The sequence below is a fragment of the Dipodomys merriami genome, unplaced genomic scaffold, assembly GCF_024711535.1.
Source record: "Dipodomys merriami isolate MVZ:Mamm:240054 unplaced genomic scaffold, mDipMer1.0.p SCAF_6, whole genome shotgun sequence".
Classification (NCBI taxonomy): Eukaryota; Metazoa; Chordata; class Mammalia; order Rodentia; family Heteromyidae; genus Dipodomys; species Dipodomys merriami.
The window spans coordinates 69,244,628-69,265,984 of record NW_027206179.1 but is presented as its reverse complement, the minus strand read 5'-3'; the positions used below and the strand labels follow the sequence as shown (position 1 = coordinate 69,265,984).

Sequence of the window (21,357 nt, the reverse complement as noted above, 5' to 3'; positions counted from 1 at the left end):
CACACTGATTTTAGTTCCTTTAACAAGTGAGTGTGGCTAAGGATTAGAGGTTTAGTATGAGGATTAACAAAAAAGTCTCTAAGTTTCCCTCTGTGATTTACATTTCCCTTTAGTTCATTTGTATGCTCAGAAAATGAGTCACTTTCATGGTATTTAAATTGGCTTAGCCAGGTGGTTCATTACCTATAATCCTAGCTAGTCAGGAGGCTGAGGCTGAAAGCTCTTTAGAGTGGATAAATCCAGGACACTCTTACCTCCAATTAAACAGAAAAAAAGGAAAAAAGAAAAAGTTGGGAGTAGAGCTAAACAAGAGTGAGAGACCCTGAGTTTAAGCCCCAGTATCAGCTCAAAAATAAGTAAAATAATATATAATTTGTCTTGGTGCCTGATGCTTTCAGTATCTAGTAGAGTATGAGGGGTTCCAAATAATATTAAAACATTAGGGAAATGGTTGATGATAAGGTGAATTTAGTTGTCTCTTCTAGGAAAACAAATTATAAATAAAATCAGGATACATTTCAATATTTACAGGTAAAAAGTATGATAAATCTATTTCTTCAGATTATGTCATCTTAATGAGATGATTTAGATGATTTAATGTATCAAGATAAATGTGCAATGGCAAAAGATTATTTTTGTGAAATTATTCAAAACACATTAAGAGCACAGCATCATAAAACTGAACATTAATTCAGTTTATTGAACAGAGGTTTTTCTTAAAGTAAGGATCTGATTTGATGAAGCATCTTTTTTGTTTATTTGCCAGTACTTGAACTCAGGGCCTCACATCATTTAGCTTTTTTGCTCAAGGCTGGTGTTCTACCACTTGAGCCACACCTCCACTTCCAGCTTTTCTTTGTTGATTAACTGGAGATGGAAATTCTCTTGAATTTGTATCAGGATGCTCAGATCTCAGCTTCCTGAGGAGCTGGGATTCTAGGCTTGTGTCACTGGTGCCCCCTGGTGAAACATTTTAAGATACAAATTTCTCATTGGTTCTGGTTCCTTCCTCCTTCAACAGTTCATCTCTTGCTTTCCCCAAACAGCTTGTGATTGATTCGGAAACCCTGTGCTTACCCAAGCTGGGGCAGGGGACCTGGGGCCCCTCTGGCAGCTCACAGGAACTGTATGAGGTCTGCGCATGTCCAGATGGGAAGCTGTACCTGACCATGGCTGGTGTGAGCACCACGTGCCAGGAGCACAGTCACATCTGTCTCTGAGCCACTGTCTATCTCAGAGTACCAATCTTGTTTGGGAAGCTGAGAGGTATGCCCTTGAGTTTTTACATTTGGAGAGGAGGCCAGAAAGACATTCTGCAAGTCTGGGACAAGATGTGGGAAAGAATGTACTTTCCAAAAGAACTCAAGAGAGCAAAACATGCCAACATAAGTGTTTGGCCAAGACAACATGACTTCAAACGCGTGGATTAGACACAAAAGCAAATCAACGTCAAGAGCGTTAATTGCTTTACGTGATTGGCTGCTTTTCATCAAAAACACGGTGACTTTCCTCTTCCTCGCCTCCCTCCCACAAAGTCAATGTTCAAGGAAATGTTGAGTTGCTGTGTAGAATTAATTTCTGATATTTAACAGCAGATATCTAATACTTCATAAAAGTAGCACTGATTCATACAGAAATGGGCCCAGGGCTGGGTGCCAATGCCAGAGGCTCATGCCTATAATCTTACTCAGAGGAGATTGAGAGCTAAAAAAATCTCAGTTTGAAGCCATCCCAGACAAGAAAGTATATGAGACTGTTATCTCTAGCTTCCCAAAAAAGGCTGGAAATGGAGCTGTGGCTCAAGTGACTGAGTGCTAGCCTTGACCACAAAAGCTCAGGGACAGGACCCAGGCCAGAGTTCAAACCCCAGGACTGGCACTAATAAAACAACAAAATAGAAATGGGCCCAAGGTATTAGTTCTCCCTTTAGTATAAGTCAGTGTGTTGGGTATTACAGGAAAATCTTCAGGTTTAGAATTTGACCTGGTATTCCCTGGGTAGCCAAGGGAATAAATGACATAAAATGAATCGTGCTTTCTATGTAGTCAATGAGCAATAAAGCTAACCTTTGTTTTACCACCTTTGTTTGTAAGAGTCTTAACTTCCTTTCATCCTTACAGCCCTCTGAGTTAGGCATTATTTTTCTCCCAAGTGACTGTGACAAGATTCATGTAACAATACTTGATAAGGTAACAGGTACTACTGAAATTAACCCCAAATGTCACCCTAAATTTAGTCATTTGCAGTTGGAAAACCTTTTTTTTTAAATTTTACTTATGTATTTTTTGGCAGTCATAACTCAGGCCCTGGGCTCTGTCTCAGAGCTTTTTCCATTCAAGGCTAGAGATATACCACTTTGAGCCTCAGTGTCACTTCTGGTTTTCTGGTGGTTAATTGGAGATAAGAGTCTCACAGACTTTCCTGCCCCAACTGGCTTCAAACCACAATCCTCAGATCTCAGCCAGTGGCATGAGCCACTGGTGCCTGGATGGAAAAAGCATTTATACAGTCTCAGTCTACCCAAATACCAATGTGACAAATACAGACAGTAACACTGATTTAAGTGAAGAAAATGTAGCCCAAAGGGTTTCACCTGTTGATGTCAAATGGCTGACCTGCTTGGTTCAGTTGCTCAGCCATATCCTTCCTTCTGCCCCACAGACCCAGGCCGGATGCAGCTGCAGGGAAGCAGACTCTTGCAGTCTGTGGAAATGTGTCCAACATCTATGGGCTGAGTAATGTAAATCAAACATGGAGCCTAGGGAAATACATTTTGGTGTAGGTCACTCACTGGTTTTGTAAAATGCACCCATCCAAGAGTGGGAGGGAGCCAGATACTGATGGCTCACACCTGTAGTCTAGGTAATTAGGAGGCTGAGCTCTAAGCTTTGAGGTTCAAAGCCAGCCTAGGCAGAAAAGTCCAAGAGACTCTTTATCTCCAGTTAGCCAGCAGAAAGCTAGAATGAGAGCTGTGGCTCAAATAATAGACTTGAGAAAAAAAAGCTAAGTAACAGTGACCAGGCTCTGAGTTCAAGTCCTAGTACTGTTACCAAAAAAGAAAAAGAAAAGGAAAGCTGGAGGATATATTTTGTTTGGCCAAATCTTATCCTAATCCCAAATTAGTTCCAGATGCATGAGAATAGCAGCCTGCAGCTTTCTAACCGTAGCATTTCCAAGTATAACACAACTCAAACTCACTGTTGGCTTATAACTGGGAAAGAGGAAAGGGAACTCTACTATTGCTGCTTTAACAGGGTGTTCATCAAACAGCAGAACCCATTTATAATGACTCCCTGATTTTAAAGTCGACTATACATACCTCAATATGAGATTGCAAGATAGAAATAATGCTTTCTAAACTGCTAAGAAAAACCTAATGCTCCTAGTTTTGTTGGGTCTTAGGAGATACCCACTTTTCCCATTTAAATCTTGATAAAAAACTAACGAGTGCTTTCTAACAGTGACAGTTCTGGTTGGTCCTGGGGCTTGAACTCGGGGCCTGGGCACTGTCTCTGAGGATTTTTTTCTGCACAAGGCTAGTGCTCTACCACTTAAGCCACAGCTCCACTTCCAGCTTGCTGCTGGTTAATTGGAGATAAGAGTCTCATGGACTTTCCTGCCCAAGCTGGCTTTGAAGCCAGATCCTCCTGAATAGCTAGAAGTACTGGCATGAGCCACCAGCACCCAGCCAATTTGCTATTCTGTCATATCAATTCTCCTGTTCCATATTTGTACCAAATGTCTTCAAGCCCAGGTGACCTAACACAGAATCCCTGCCCATTAAACAATTTAGTTGTGGTGGTAGTTGTCCAAAGAATGGTGCTGTGATGCTAGAGAGGTCACGAACAACAACCAAGCAAGTATGGAGAATTAAACATCTGAATAAAAAGTTCAAATCCCTTTTTTTCCCCTTCTCCTTCCCCAAAGAATCAGCTTTAAAGATGTTGTAGGGCGAATTCTCCAATGATAAGAACTTTCTCCTTCAATAGAAGAAAACATTTAGATGGACCACATTTTAGCCTGTAAGTGCATTTCACAATTTAAACTGCCGCTGTAGATTAAGAGTCATGTTGCAAATAGGCCTAATTACTGAAGTATAGACTGATAGCTTCTACCATACTGAATGATCATGGACTATTCTTGATCTTGCAGAAATATTTCTTACCAATGAATGAACCAACTAAGAAACAGAGGCTAAGAACTGAGGATCAAAGCTAGCCTAGGCAGGAAAGTTCATAAGATTCATCTCCAGCCATCAAAAAGCCAAAAGTGGAATGAAGCCAAATGAATCTTGTGTCAAGTAGAAAGCAACAGGTCCAAACAGTAGACTGTGAGGCAGGCTAAGTGGAAAGTCTTCTTAAAAGATAGTCATGTCAGCTGTCTGTGGAAAGCTGGGGGAATTGTGAGTAATTCCACAACACTTGCAACTACAAAAGAGAGATATAGTCAGGTGCAGTGGCTCATGCCTGTAATCCTAACTACTCAGGAAGTAGAGATCTGAGGATTGAGGTTTGAAGCCAATCAGGGCAGGAAAGTCTGTGTGACTCTTAATCTCCAATTAACCACCAAAAAGCCAGAAGTGGAACTGTGACTCAAGGGTTAAAGAGTGCTAGCCTTGAGAAAAAAAATCTCAAGGACGGAGCCCAGGTCCTGATTTCAAGTCCCAGGATCACCCCCTTCTCCCCACCCCCTAAAAAAAGAGATACATTTTAAATTCTAATCTTTTTCAACTAAAATTTAACTCTTATTTCACTTTTGAATATAAATAAACTGGTTTTATAGAGTAAATAAATTACACCAGGTTGTAGTTGGACCCAACTTCAAACAGAAAGTGACCACCTCAGAATCTAACATACACAATGCCTATGATATGCTCAGAGTTCGGTTTTGGTTTTTTGTTTGAATGAATGCAATGACACCACATGAAATTATAGACAAATAGGGGGAAAATGGAAACCTGTCTTAAGAAATTCCATCTGCAAACGAGCTCCTACAGTTTCAAGCCTGTGGGCGTGACCGCTAGGCTCTGGACTTCAGCCTGCAATCACAAGGCAATGCTTGACAACAAATCTCTGCTGCTGGCTATTTGTCTGTGGAACCCAGAATGTGGATCCAAAGATCTAGAAAATGTCAACTGGCATAGGTAGAAGAGTTCCCTTCCCACCTTTTCCGAAGTCAGATCCACAAACAAAGGACTTCCCATTTTTTTCTTTCTGTTGATCCTGATTTTTGTCATTCTTGGGCTCTTAGCCCTTGTGGCTCCCCATCCTGTTGTACTGATGAGGTAATATTAACTGGGGCTATTCAAGGGCTTAAGAAGTATTTAAAGTGTCTGATTGCAAGATGTTGCCAACCCTGGCAAAATGTTTCACTAAAAATTTGTGTCCTGGAGGTAGAGATATGGCTCAAGTGGCAGGGTATTTGTCTAGCTAGTGCAAGGATCTCAGTACAAAACTCCAATATTGTCCCCCACAAAATTTAGCTTTTTCCTAGTGGCACACACCTGTAATCCCAGCTCCTTGGGAGTCACAGACAGGAAGAACATGGTTTGAGGTTAGCCTGAGCAAAAAAAATTAATGAAAAAACAAGATAGGCATGATGGTACATACCTGTAATTTCAGCTGTGTCGAAGGCACAGGTAGGAGGACTGCATTCTGAAGCCTGGCCGGGCAAGACATATTGTTTATCTGGAAGTAACTAAAGCAAAAGAGCTAGCAAATGTGAGGCTCTAAGTCCTAACTTCAGAGCCACTTTTCCATCTGCTCTAAAAGAAAGTTTTATGCCATTCACTTCATAAAAATTAACCTCTGAAACACAACTGGATCCAAGTGTTACATATAAGGGATTGTGAGCCTGTGTTATTTCTGTAAAAGTTTAGAAAACATAGAATTCCAACTAGATCAACTGTCATCAAGGCTAGATAAAGTTTTCTGTGTAAATTTCAGCTCAGAGACAAGCACTGATGGCTCATGCCTTGTAATCCTAGTTACTTAGGAGGCTGAGATCTGAGGCTTGCAGTTTAAAGCCAGCTTGGGCAGGCAACCCTGTGAGATTCTTATCTTCAAATTAACTACCAAAAAAAAAAAAAAAAGGGAAGGGGAGCTGTGGTTCAAGTGGTAGGGTACTAGTCTTAGGCAAAAAAGCTCAGAGACAGTACCTAGGTCTTCAATTAAGCCCTAGGACCAGTAGCACCCCCTGCAAAAAAAAAAAAAAAAAAAAACATTGAAGGGTAATTAAATTATATTCTGAGCGCTAAACTTGAGCATCAACTTGGCACTTTTAAAATAAAGCTGAAGAGTCATTTTCATAGCCCCAAAAGAGGGACCTCAGACTCATCTGCTCAGCTCAGGGGAGTGGGGAAGGTGAAGAGGGGACAGGTAGGGAAGAGGCCTTGTGCCATGTAAGGAAGATTTCCTCAATTAGAGCCTCTGTGAATTAGCCCCAGACATGCAGTGGCTATCCCAAGGAAAAGAAACCAATGCAGCTGAAGTTCACTAACTTTATTCCCTAAAAAGGTTTAAAAAAATCATTGAATTCCTCAATGAATAGCTAATAAGCCTAATATATACCATGTACTTTAGGTTAAATTAATCATGAATAAGAAACCTAACATTCCAGCATAAAAACATAAGACAAAGCTTGATTTCCAATTAACTGTTTCTCCAGAAATACCAGTTACCATGATTTTATATGTACATTCTGTTTATTAAAACCCTGGCACTTAATATAGAAGCAGAAATAATTACAGTATTTCATATCCAGAAGCAATACAGTTGTGAAGGCTCAAACATTCCTTGTTTCCAATAAAAGTAAAAAGAAAATGTTTTAACATGTTCTATAAGCCCTTAATTGCATAATTTATACTTAGCATCATTTACAGCCAGTACATGTAACATAAACTAGTTATCATTTCCTTCCTACAAAAGAAATATGTTAAGTGTGTCCAGATACCTGAGCATGATAAAAACTAAATGTCAGCTCCGAATCATTCTCGGGGGAAAATACAACTACCTATTATAAACTAATGGCCATCACCTCAATGACCTTCACAAGTGTTTAATGCCTTTAAAGTAAAATGAAATGTCATACTAAAGACAAAAAAAAATCTTTTTTAACAGCAGCACCTTTAGACAAGAAAAGATTGCATCCTGTTCAGCCACATTATAAATCATGACATTTGTGAAAAATAAGTACAAATAGGTACACGCAAACACAAAAGCACTGTTCTCAGCAATGATAAATGTCTTGTGGGTAAGCAGTCTGTAGAAATGGCATAAACATCTGGTGATGACCACCATGTGTTGTCTTTTTAAACGGGAAGCCTGTAAACATACATGTAAAAACCAATTAAAATAAAAATGTAGCCAGCTGGTGGCTCATGCCTGTAATCCTAGCTACTCAGGAGGCTGAGATCTGAGGATCACAGTTCCAAGCCAGCTTGGGGAATAAAAGCCCACGAGACTCTTATTTCTAACCAGCAAAAAGCCAGAAATGGAGTTGTGGCTCAAGTATAGTAGGACACCAGCCTTGAGCAAGAAAGCGAAGCGAGAGCTCAAGGCCTACCCCAGTTCCGGCATAAAAAAAAAAAAAAAAGATGTAAAGTGCACTTCAGTGCACCCTCAGGACTGTCTTCATACTGTTAATCAAGTAATAGGATTAAAATACTGTACCATTTTTAAATGCACTAAGTATTCAAGATGAACAATTACAACAAATTCATCAGGTCCAGCTGATGAGAAAATAATTCATCCAAGAGGATCTGATTTAAAACAAAAAAGCTCCAAAGACCTACCTGACTCCCCTGTTCACTCAAACCAATACAAACCAATAACACACAGTGTTTCATTTGCTCCTTCAAAAACACCATGGCTAGAACATAAAATTCATTCCATCTTAAGCAGACATCTAGCAAACTGCTAAGCTTTGGTTGGGTAAAGTGCAGTTCAGTAGTGTGCCATCTTCATCATTCAAATACAGCTAGCAATGTTGCAGCTCACTACCATCTTCAAGAGAATTTTCTTTGAGCTTCCTACAGGGACACAAAGTCACACCAACTCCACAATTCTTTTACAACATTCTGCAATGTGCTTCACAATTCCTAGGCAATGAAGCTTAATGGAGTACAGCAAATTCCTATTTGTGCTACAACACATTCAAGATCTGGCTCTGCTATTTTTAAGTTTTCTTTAAGTACTTTCACACCTTTTGTTGTATGAAATTTTCAAGTTTGATTATGATACAGGCAGTGCATTCCATCACCCTCATGGCAACCTCAGAAGTGAACCTGTCATTTGGGATCTGTGGGAAAGGGAGTAAATCCGGGTATCTGGTTTTTAAACTGTCCACGCCGTAAGCTTCCAATGTGTGCACATCATTTGTCAGTCCTTCAAGTTGCTGACTGTATTCCTCTATTTTCTGTGCAAGCGCTGTTGGCTTTACATCCTTGTCAGACTTGCCTCTCACAGCATAGTCGGCTGCGATCAAAGCCAACTTGGTAGAAAGATAGCATTTAAAACACACCCATTCATTGGCATTCTTGTGAAGGTCATTTCTGGCAGCTGAAAAATTTGCTCTGGCCTGTCTCAACCACCTCCGTGCTTCCACTGGATTACCAACAGACTTGAAAGTAGGAGGAACAAAGAATCGCTGGGAGTAAGTCTGTCCAGATGATGGAGGGCACTTTTCTTTGTTTTGTTGTTGTCTTTCAGATTTGTGGCTTGTGGCTTCTTGATTCCACGAAGTATAAAACCTTTGAAAGGAGTACTTGTCTGACTGAAATCGAGACGCTGAGGTTGAAAATGTTCTCCTAGAGGCTCTGTCAGCATTCTGATCTAGAAAGGCTTGTTTTTCTAACCTGTTGATCTCATTCTGCAAATGTTTAAAGACTTCATTAGCAATGTCATGATTCTCTGGATTTTTGTCAGGGTGCCACTTCAAATACAACCGTCTAATTATCTTTTTCCGTTCTGATTCTGGAAGTTTCCAGGCTTGTTCCACCACCGATGTTACTTCTTTTAAGATCTCTGGTAAAGAATTTACCTTGAGCTTTTTGGGGGAATGATGCTTTGAAGATGAAGTCTTGTGGCTCTCTCTGCCAGGGAAAAGTGGGGGAATGCTTCTCAGTCCAGGGGTAAGGAATTCTGTGGGGCTGGTTGGTGTCGAAGGGGCACTGTCTCTGTTCTGGGAGCTTTCATCGGGCCTGGAGAACTTATACAGATCGAGAGAGCTGACTATTTTATATTCGCTATAACCAATGTCGATCTGATATATCTTCCCTAGAAAGCTAGAATTGTCAGAGTCTTCTCTCTCAACTTCTTGCACAATAATTGCATATGTGTATGTTGGCTGGTATGATCCATAGATGTCACCACCTTCCGCATCCACCAGGTACCCAACATACTCTCCTGGATAAAAAACATTCATTGGATCCATAAGCAGAGTATAGTGAATTTCAGCAGGTATTGGCGTGCCAGGCATGGGAAGTTCCAGCTTTGATGGCTCTGATGAGTCGTATTTTACCCCTAAACTGTCTAACTTCTCACTGATCCTGTAAATATCATTGCATCCCAGCATAGCAATTAAATAGGAAGTGTCGGAAATCAAGTTGTCAGTGGCTGATTTCAGGGTCATTGCTAAGGCTAACAGGAAATTAATGTCTTTACTGTCTGAATGTTGAATGTATAGGAGGATAACAGCATTGCCAAACCTTTTCAGAAAAGCAAATGTTTCGCTTCTGCTGTGGGGAATGGGATTAAAACCTTTAACTCTTAATGTTGTCTGAAGCTTTTCAAAACAGGATACCTTTAATCCTTCTCTAAGGGCTTTGCAAAGTCTTATGGCTTTTTCTTCATTGGCCAGGAAAGCATTATCATTCTCATGCTTCATGATCCTAATCAGTCCTGTGATGAACTGTTCTGAGGAGAGGAGCAGCTGAAGTCTCCCCTGAAGGGAGCACAATGCTCCAAACTGACAGATTTTGGGGGTCTCTTCATCCAACTGCTCTTCAAGTATACTGCTCAACAGACGAGGCCTGAGCTTTTGAGGAAAGAGCATTATCAGCTTCGTATGAAATCCATGGTCTTTCCCTAAGTAGCACTGGCTGAGGTCAACAAGCATTTGCACACCAATATTCCCCTGGATTCTACTTTTGTAATGTGGTGCATCATCAAACACTAAGATGCTAGATTTAACCAGCCTACCATCCTGGCTTGGAAGGTAGAGCACGAGGTCACGGGCATTCTCAAGATCACCCCTTACCTTGACTGAGTCATTCTGCAGACTCTTGAACAGACCAGAAACCACTCTCTTGACTGTACGCATTTCATTAGGATCCAACTGTTTCCCTTCAGAGTTCTTGAATATGCGGCTTAACACTTCAACATACTGCTTAGTTGAAATTATGTCTTCAGTACCTAAGAGTTTGAACAGCTGATGAAATGTGCCAAGCTCTAAAGGCAGCTTGTACAGATAAGGCTTAAAATCCGATTCATATTCCAGATTTATCACCACCTCCTCAGGCTTCAGAAGTTTCCAACCTTCTTCTACCATCACAAAGGCCACACCTCGAAGCTGGAACCGGAACTCCCTTTTTTCTGCACTGAGAAATTCATATATGCTCCGCAGGACTTTTGCTCTCGTTTTTACCATTTCTTCATCCAAAGTTGTTATGTTACAGATGTTTCTGCAGTTATTAATGACTTTATCCAGAGGGGGATCCAGGTTAACATTAAGCATATTCAAAACTTGTTCAAGCTGTTCCTGTGGACCCAGGTCACTGCCTTCCTGTTCTTTGATACTCAAGGGTGTGGCTTTCTCTGGAAGAATAGGGCAGGATGTCCACAGGAGCTGGAGCACATCACACTGTTTAAATTTTGGATTTACTTGTGCTCCATTGAACTTGATGAGAGGGAGTGTTCCATTTACCTCTTGGTATTGAGGATGAAATCTGATGTACTCAGCAGGGGCCCGCTCGGGACATAAGAATGGTATCAAGGACAGTTCTTTCAGAAAATTTCCAGACAATAGATCCATTCGTTCTTGGAATATGTGATGGAGAAGGATGTCAACTGTATTTTGCAATGTTTCTTTAGACCAGTTTTCTGTATTAGCTCTCACACTGATTTCCTTAGCAAACTGCAACAACTGTTGCTGAGAAAGTATATATTTTAGTCCAATATTTCTTAAGAACTCTATCCAGGATGTCATAAATGCAACTTGATTCTTAGGCTTTATAAGTTGTTCCAATTTTTTAAAGAAGTCCTTAGGAATAAACAATTTTTCAGGAAGCATAACTTCAAACACCCTCACACTTCGGTCATAGAAATGCTTCGCCTGCTTTAGCCGACTGTTGGCATCGTGGATAATCAGTAAACTTTCTAGTTTTTCAAACAGTTGTTCCTTAATCTCTGACAATTCCTCAATGCTTGATAATCTACTCTTAAGATAGATCAAGTGCTCTAATTTTGCATCGTAAGAGAGGTTTTCAATTTTTGGTAAGAGGTGTTTCAAATACACCTCAAGATCATCCATAGGCACACAACCAAGCACCTCATACAGTTCCTTTAAATGTGTTTTTTCTTCAAGAAATGCAGATGATGATGACTGTGTCCATTTGTCCACTTCAGTTGAAGGGATACTTTTTGTCAGTACATAGCATGTCCCAAATTTGGCAATGCTCATATAGCGCCCACTAATAGATTTGTAACATGGAAGTGACTTTAAAATTTTTATGTCGTCTTGGGACATCAAGTGACTCAAATTGCAGTTGAAATACATAAGAAGGGCTTCAAAGTCACTTTCCACCAGCTTTTCAGCTCTAAAGGTTGAAGTCTGCACCATGTAATGTACAGCTTTCAATATGCTGGTGGGGCTCTCTATGTTGGCCGTGTGACATGACAACAGAGGAACAAACACACTGTCTTTGGAGCAGATTTTGTTCAAAGCAAGCTGAATGCAGCCAGCTTTCATTAGAGCATGAAAAACTTTATCACTCTGGGCATTGGGAAAAACTGCAATGTGCATAAGGCTTAAAGGAAGCAGAACATCCCCTTCAGGAACCACAAGGTGATTGGCTGAAACAGTGAACTTTGTTCCTGGGAGCAGGGCCCAGTCCTTGAGAGTCTCAACCACGATGTCAAACGTTGGCTTTGTTTCTTCCTGATCTTCTTTCATACTTACAGACTCACTGATAAAATGCCATGCATTCTTAAGCCAAGATTCACTTGCAAAATTGTCCTTCCATTTTGTACAACTCTTGGTCTTATATTCACGAGGCAACACAGAAGATAGCAAGTCAGCAAAGCTGGAAATGTCAAACACTTTCGCCACTTTACCACTCAATAAAATAGTACTGTATTTCAAATATAACGTGTTCATAAACAAGTCTTTGCGGGATGGAATCAATTCGTGGTACGTTGTTAGAAATTTGGGTCGTTTGGCATCAAAAGTCTGTAAAACACTGTCCAATGTGATGAGAAGAGGCAGTCCCTCAACTTCAAACTCATTTTCTTCTGCATCTTTGAAACAATAGTCAACTAGAAGTTTTAAACTATGAAAAAGCTTGAGGTTAGTCTGCTGAAGACGACAAGGGAGTTTCCCAATATGGCAGTTAGTATCAGGAGAGGAGAATGTCATTAAAAAGGATCTAACATCAGCAGGAGTTACATAGCTAACAGGAATGTCTGCATCTATAAGGCAGTGGTAAAGATTAGCAGTTTCGTCACAGTTATAAACTAAGTTGAAGCCAATCTCCAAAAGCAGGTGTTTCAGTCTGTAGACATTCTCTGCTACTGTTTTACGAGTTGTGATATTATAATCTGCATTTTTAAGGTGCTGCAATTCGTCCTGTAGCAAATTGTCAAAAAATGGTCTGGTTTTATTTAGAGTCGACATATTAATCCAAGTAATTATGACTGCAGAGTGTAAATCAGAACCATCAATATTTGGAGCCCGAACAACAGGCAAAAGACGCTTCATGTCTTCATGAATACAACTATATAGTGCTTTCACTAAGCAATATAAATCTGGCTGCAGATCAAGCCTGTTAACTGGGAAAAAGGAAAGAAACTTCTTTAAAGTATCCTTTACAACATGAATAGGTGTGTTCTGTAAAACTGATAATGTTGGGTCAGAACCAGGGAAGTACCGCTTTTTTAACTGGATTAGTAATTCAACATATGCTGGCGCTATTAATGCTGTCATCAAGCTGTTGTTCCAGTCACTTCGAACTCCAACTCCATTATCATCACGCCACAGGTTTCTTCTGGCTGAATCAAGGGCAAAGTGGCCATTTACATGAAATGGCAACCCTGTCTCCAAAGAAAGGGGCAAAAAGCAGAAGGCTCTGTGGGGCTTTTTATAGTTGTGAGTAATGCAGGCAGCTACTCCACCACGTGGAAAGAGAGTGATATCTTGGTTCTTGTGAGCTGATATAACACTTTTGGATACTTTGTCAATACTTGAAAATCCTGATCTATTGCAAATTAGCCATGTGGTCAGATTTCCTTCAGAGTCCTCAGTGTCCATAGTGTAAGTTATCTGTTGAACTGGTATGTCTTTGAGTTGCCTTTTTTTAGAAACACTGTCAATTACAGATGCATGAAATTGCTTCCTTTTCAATCTGTCTCCATCTGTAATCTTGCCCTTTACTGAATAAAGCACATTTAGACCACCTGTAGTCTTGTCTATTTCACAAATGGAAATTTTCTCCATGTGATTAAGAAACATTAGAAGTTCTGCCCCATCTGAGCGCAGTTTATCCAAAAGATTCTGGACCATTCTGTCTGATGATGGAACAGAGGAAATCTCTGACACTTTTGCCATTTCTGCATTGCGAAGAGGAAATCTAAACATTGTACAATTATCCAGTTTAAAGTGATTTCCCAAGTAAAGATCAAGAACATCTGAGAACTGGGTCCTAAAGTCGGCATCCAAATCTCTAAACATGCGTCCAGGGCTAACAGATGTTGCTCCTGGTGCATATCTGGCGTGAGGATCAAAGATACAAAGGATGTCATTGCCAGAAATAAAAGAAGGACAGTCCGTAATATGATACACAGAATTGAATCCTATTCCATACTGTCCAGTTTTGCAAGGATTCCCTTCTTTGGTACCCTTTCCAAGATTCTGAATTCCTCTCACATCATCTTCTGTAAAAGGCTGGTTGTTGTACACACAAAGGGCTGGCCCTTGCAATGGAGCCCACTTATCATCAAAGATTCTATCAACTGGATGCTGACGAGGATCAAACACAAAGCAGATTTCTGTGGCCTTTGCATCGTCTGCATTTTGCAGAAGCTCTTTCAGCATTTCCTTTTCTGAAGGATAGGCGTTGAGGATGCTCTTAATTCTGCTGGTCAATTTCTCTTTCTGTCCAAATTCTGTGCCAAGTGTTGTAAAACAGATGTTGGATGCATACCTTTCTAATGCTTTATGTCTCTTCGGTACTGCTCCTAGTTTTACAGCTACTTCCCTGGGTATATCAGCATGACAATATTTTACAGTGCTATCCTTCACTTTTATCCAGGGACAATCATTGTAACATAGTGATTTGGCAGGGAGAAGCATAAGATTAGTATCTGGCAATAATATTTTGCCATAGTTTTTCTCACAAAATTCTTGTTTCTTTTCTCTAATGAGACTCCATATTCCTTCACTGATTATTCGTCGGCAAAGCTGAAAATTCTCTTCTGTTATTTGTTTTTTTCCTCTTTCTTGATCAATTGATTCTAAAACAAGGGCAAAGTCCTCAACAGTAAATGACTGTCTCACACCCACACTTTCAAACAGTTCACGGAAATTGTTTTTATATTTGTTAGGTAATTGGTAAAGGTATGGTGCTGCATCAAAATTCAAATGAAAAGAAACTTTTCCTGAGTCAACATAGGCATTCTCAACCAGGATGAAACTAAAGGGTTTTAACTTCTCAACAACTGCTGTCTTCATTACTTCATTTTGTGTCATTGCTTCATGAAGATATTTATAGCAAGCATTGGTGATATTCTCCTGGTACAATGTAATTCCATCATCCACAGACTTTGCAACTTGTTTCAACTGGTTTATAACCAGATCAACTGTTGGCTTCTTTAGTAATCCCAAAAACTCCTTAACAGCCAGTGACACTGAACCACAACCTCTGAAGGAATGGGAGTTTTCATTGAGAATCGGTTGCAAAAGACAAACTATATCTTGATGTTCAGCTATATAAAGGTCAGTTGCTGCAAACATGGTTTCAGGCTTAAAACTGTTACCTTTCCATTCCAGAGAGAATCCTGCTGGCTTTGTTAGAAATGGAAGAAAGGGGATTGTTTGGTATCTTGCAGCAAAATCCTTTGCTCTAGGATCCCTTATTTTTAGTTTCTCATCAATAAGACTTAATAGGATACTACTTCTGAGACAAGCAGCAACATGGTCGCTTTTATTAATTTCAGCAACTGACTCTGCACGTTCTAGCATATCATCCCATAAAATATCATCTTTTGCCATACCTAATTGAACTAGCTTAATTAAAATAATAGGATTCAGGTAGTCCTGAGCAGAACCATAAGGAAACCGTCCATCTTTAGTGTCAAATAACTTTGCAACTCGTCCCTCAGGGTGGATCAGTCTTGATGGTAAAACCAAAGGATGCCCCTCCAAGGAGCAAGGAATACATGGAGTAACTCGAAGAATTCCAGAGAACTCATCAAGTTTTTCATTTAAAACATAGTTCATTAAAGGATCTCTAAGTTCTGCTTCAATTTCTTGAATATTTGGAAAAAACACTTCTGAAAAAAACTGTTTCTCTGAAAATGTATTTTCAAGCAGTATCTGTTTGCACCCAGCCTCTTCAAACCCTAGTTTCACTGAAGAAGGAAGTTCAACGGCACAAAGGTTTTTGGAGCCAGTCTTCTTAAGATATTTCAGAAATATCTTGAAGGCTGCTGGGCCAACATCTTTCCTTTTAAGTATAGAATCATCTAGAAATCTCACATTTTTCATGGAAACCCATGTGGATCCATCAGAGAAAACTTTGGTCAAATCCTTCCCTTTTCCATGAGCTATATCTTCATAAAATCCTTGACAAATCACAGAGAAATCATCATGAACTAAATCAGGATCAGGCCAGGCAGTATAGTAGGTATAATCAGTTAGCTCCCCTGCAATGGCCAGGTCCCGCAAGACACTGAGTGCCTGCAGATAAGCTTTCACAATAACGTGTCTCATGAAGGTGGTATTCCATCGTCCTTTTGTGTCAGTCTTCCAGATTTCTTTTCTATTGGAAGTCACAGCAAAGCATCCATTGATGTGAACTGGTAGCCCTGTTTTTATTCGTAAAGGTAAGTAGCAGAACACCTCTCCAATGTGTGGTTTCACAGTCCACTTCTGGTCCTGGATTTCAGACAGCAGAACCCCTATAGCCCCACAAGGAACCAGCCCCAGTCTTCTTCCACTTTCATTCAGAGAAAATTTAAGTGCCTCTCCTGTATCCATACAGGTGCAAATAAGCCATGTGGTAGAATCTACAGTTTTCTGTGGCAATTCATCAGATGGCTTTTTTGATTGGCTAGACTTAGCCATTTCAAAGAAAGCAGCTGGGTCATCATCTGGACCTCTGAACAGTGGTGACTGTAAATCAGCAATCCTTCTGAACACATGGTGAAATTCCTCTACTGTGATCTGAAGGATGCAAGATGACTTGGGTGCATCGGTGGGAAGTTTTTTATTACTGTTGCTACAAGTCTTCATGAGCTTGGCAGCTTCTTTTAATACACTCAAAGAAGGGACACTCAAAGCTTTGGAGGAGCAGGATTTTTTCTTAATTATTATTGTATCTTGTGCTAAGCTGGGATTCGTTTCCTCAATCTTCAAGTACTTCAAATACATCGAGTTAACACTCTGAGTGAAAATGATAAGCCTGTGTCCACAGAGACTAAACTCATCCACAAGGGAGTAAATATCTGCTGTATTGTAGCAGGTACTGCTAACCTCACTCACTTTTGCTTCCTGTTGGGTTCTAAAGGACAGTCGGAAAAGAGTTCCATTGTAGCTGTAAGGTGCTTCTACAGTCAAAGGTAATTGACAGCCAAATACATCAATAAATGGCTTGAACTGATTAGGAAATTTCCTAAGCCTTTTCTGTTGCTTACTCCAGTTAATCTTGATCCCAGGATTAGATTTGTCTTTAATGTGCTTACTGATATGGTTTATGTTCGGGTCAAACATTATCATGAATTCTCGGCTCATGATGATGGGAATGTCAGTGATGTGGTACACAGAATTAAACCCAAGACCAAACTTTCCAACTTTATCCACTTCACTTCTTTTTAAAGATTCTCCTAGCCTGGTTATATTCACAAAATCTGAATCTGAGAACTCTGAATTATTGAATGACCACAAAGCAGGTCCATGGCAAGCTGCCATCCCTGGGTCTAGAAGGTTCTCTCTTATGTCCATGTTTCTTCTCATATCAATCATAAAACTGCATTCTGTTGCATTTGCATCATCAGCATTTTGAAGGAGCTCTTTAAAAATATCTGACACAGAAGGATATTCTTCCAGAATGTTCTTAATTCTTACAGTAAGTGGTTCTCTTTGTCCAGACTGCTCAAATCCCATGTTTTCAGGATTGATCAATCTTGTGCTGAGGCAAGGTACTTTCAGCCATTCTGCAGTTTTCATGGGTATGTCCTCATGTACCAAAATGATAGGTTCCACGGAATCTTCAAGCAAGTCATTGAGGTCATCAACTTTGATGTCACAATAACAGCATTCATGAATTGGCTTCATGATAAGTTTAGTAGGATTTTTGCTGTGATGTATAGGAACTGGTGTATTGGGGCTTGCTGGAATTTGATTGCTATACAGCCATCTGATAATATTCAACATGAGATGAAGATTTTGTTTGCTTTCTTGTTCACTGAGATCTTGATCACTTTTGAGATACACCTTCTGAATGACCATGGAAATATGATCTGATGTCAATTCTTCTATTGAGCCACATGCCTTAAACAGCTGGTGAAATTTTGCCATGGTTTTAGGCACGTTATGTAAATAAGGCTGGAGGTCCAGATCATGGATTGGTTTTATCACAGCTTGGGCAAGAGGACAAAATTTTTTACCAGTCCAAACCCATGGAAATTTTAAGGCCTGAAAAGAATCTTTCCCTTCATTCAAATGATCATGCATGAATCCGTAAATTTCAAGCAAAATATGTTGGAATTGATAGTAGTCTTCATCACTAAAGGTTTTTGAAGTATACCAGTCAACAACAGTTTTAAAGTGTTTTAAGACAGCACCAATGCTAGGCTTGGTGAAGATCCCTAATGTTTTTTCCAAGTTTACACTGATACTCTCAACAAGAGGAAGTGATGAGCCAACTAGGATTGCATGGGCCACATCGCACATATCTGGAGGTGCACAAAGATCACAGAGATCTCCTTTCCAGACTAAAGACCCTGGATAATTTGGAGGCCTGTCCTTGCAGGCTGGGACCCATTTTATTTTCTTCAGTGTCACTTTTCCTTCAGAAGACTGCAAGAGTGAATGATTCTTATTTAAAACCAATAAAAGTGTTTTGGCTTTCTTCAGCACATCTTGATTTGAACAAGAACTGGTCTGTAAAGCTTCGATTTTTTTTGCCACTTGCATGACATCTTTCTCTTTGAGATTAGACTCGTTTTTTAAACCAATCTGTCTCAAAGAGTGCAGGATATCTGGTGAGGTAAAGTCTGCAGGTGGAAAGCAGGTTTCTTCTTCTTTGTAAAAGAGATCCTTTAGGATTTCTATATCAGGATCAAAGAGTTCATTAGCTGATACCATCCGTTCTTGTGAAGTTGGAATGAATTTTAATGGCATTAACCAATCAAGTACATTTGGATTCTCATTTTTAAGAGAAGCTAGGTTCTCAAGGATCCATAACATAAGGTGTGTTACCTCTTCATGTGAATAAAATGCACTCTCGATATCTTTTAAAGCAAGTTTTAAACAGCTAGTCGTCTTTAGTTTCTCAATTTTTAACATGTTTGCCAAACGAAAGGTGGCTTCATCACTACTGTCTATTACTGAAATTGAAAGCCGTAGCTCCGGTGGAAGTTTGGCAGTATGGTGTAAGACTTTGCAACCTTTCAGTTTGGTGTAAGAAGAAATTCCCTGATCAGATGAGTGGTTAATTCGCTTGAATATGGTCAATTCTTGAATTATTCTTTTCTCCTTTTCACTGCTATCTGTTAAGCTAGCCAAGAACTTCCTCAAAGCATCTTTGTGTGTTGGAAGTAGTGAAGCAATTTGATTACACAATTTCTGCAATGGTATCTTTTCCATTATCTGTAAAACAGCATTTGGTAACGGTGAGTGGACATACTTTTTAATGAGTGGGTGCTGTATAGAGGCATCTAATTTTTTCAAGACAATTCCTCCAAGTTTTTGTACAATGTCTGCTAAAAATTCTGGAAGCTGTGCTTCAGTTTCATCATCTAAAATAACTACTGATGGGATCCTGAGTCTAAGGAGTTCCACACATGTCTGATCTTCATCTAGTGTAGTTCTGGGGATAAGAGGCATCTCATCAAATAGTGTCAAATCCTCTGAAAAATGAATATAGAGATTCTTCCAAACCATCTTAAGCCATGAAACAGGTGGATGATGCTTCTCTTCATTGACTGGATACCACTGAACAATCAAGTCTCTGCCAGGCCAGAATGCATTCATTACTTCTTTAATAAGACGTGCAAATCTCTCTGGATTGAGAAGCTGCAGTTGAGTACATGGTCTTCCTGTAAACAATACACAAAAATATGATGAATATATAATTTCACTGTAATAATCCTCAATTCTCACAGACACTACAATACTACAAAGCTATCTTCAAAATTTTAAATAGATATTTTATTCATTCAGGTTTTTATTTGGAGCAGTACTGAGATTTGAACCCTCAGCCTTGTGCTTGCTAGGCTAGTGCTCTACCCTTTGAGCCATCCCTCCAAATTAAACATTTTATTTTAATAAATTCAACATAGCTTGCCTACAGCAATTTTTAAATGATTTTAAAAACCCATACTTATAATAGCTTATGGGACAAATTCTCTATAAAAGTGCTAAACCCAGAGCCTCAATGCTTGCTTGGCTGGCACTTTACCACCTGAGCTACATCTCCAGCCCTGCTTTTTGCAGGGAGTGTAGCAGATTTTTCTGCCCTGGCCGGCCTTGAATCAGATTATCCAGATATCAGCCTCTTAAGCAGCTAGTAACTCTTGGCTTGAAACACCACGGCCAAGCTTTAAATGTGTTTTTCAAAGCATTCTATAGTGTTCTACAAATTTTATCCGCATCAAAAACTAATGTTTGTATGTCCAGAAATAAAAGTTATACCACAGAGAATGCAGATGACATCTATAAAAGTATTTTAACCTTAAAGGATAAGAATTGATAAGCAAACCCAGTAATGTGCTTTTGTGTTACTTCATGTACCTAGGACGGAGTAGATCTGTGGACTGGAAGAGAAGAGGGTGAAGTCAGACCACAGAGACTAGAGTCTCTGCTTCAGTGACTGATACTTTTCAAAGCTGGGACAACAAGAAATCTTAGTTTCCCTTCAAACACTAACCAATGTGCAATTAGGTATCATTTAATCTTTCTGGAGGTTGAACTCACATCTAGATAAACAGTGAGGATGAACTGTTCTCAGTATAATATACAAGCCAAATATGGAATCATTATTACCACTTTTCTAATGTGGCTTGTAGCCCTTACTACTACTGTATGTCGAGCAGAGCCCTAGAGTTTTCAGAAATGCTTTAGGGTAGGCAAAGGGAAAAAATGAGCCACTTCCATAAGCCATGGCTCTCCTCTACTTCTGGACATTTGTAAACTAAAAGACTGGTCTTGATTTCATTGTTGATGGGGAGGGTTGCTTATTTTAACCACTGGTCTAGAAATTAACATTTCCTTTCAAAGTGGATTTTGTGCTTCAAGCAAAAAAATCATTAAAATTTTATAACTTCCATAGAAACAAGATAAAAACATAAGAATACATACCTATAGAAATGTATCTGTCCAGACAGGGAAACAAAAGCATCTTAAACTCAACACTGAGGGAACTAATACATTTTTCCCTATGTACAATGATTTCTAGACCCTTAAAAGAGCCAACTTTGGAAAACATTGTACCACAGGGCAAACCTCAGGCTCTTGGAACTTTTGCATATCATTACTTTTCACTCAAGAGAGGACAGCTTATTTCAAAGGCCTACATACACATTAGGAAGGTGACTTACCTTTTACCAAGCAATTATGTGTTATATCTCAACAAGAAGAAATTAAAGCAAGGGTAAACTTCCATGACTTTAGGAAGGTGATAATAACTAGATTCACAATATTAGC

The 21,357-nt window shown here is 39.6% G+C and overlaps 2 protein-coding genes across 3 annotated transcripts in view; one reads left to right on the top strand and one right to left on the bottom strand.

Moving 5' to 3' along the window:
* Positions 1–2,076, top strand: part of Sgcg (sarcoglycan gamma) — a 42,429-nt gene extending 40,353 nt beyond the window's left edge. Inside the window, exon 8 of the mRNA XM_070003114.1 lies at positions 1,047–2,076. Coding sequence (XP_069859215.1) covers positions 1,047–1,220 — 174 coding nt within the window. The 3' untranslated portion in view covers positions 1,221–2,076. The remainder of the gene's footprint in view (positions 1–1,046) is intronic.
* A 4,320-nt stretch (positions 2,077–6,396) lies between these two features.
* Sacs (sacsin molecular chaperone) overlaps positions 6,397–21,357 on the bottom strand; it is a 58,734-nt gene continuing 43,773 nt past the window's right edge. For both annotated transcript variants that reach the window (XM_070003112.1, XM_070003113.1), the window contains one exon: positions 6,397–19,751. In XM_070003112.1, the coding sequence (XP_069859213.1) occupies positions 8,197–19,751 (11,555 nt within the window). In that variant the 3' untranslated portion in view covers positions 6,397–8,196. The remainder of the gene's footprint in view (positions 19,752–21,357) is intronic.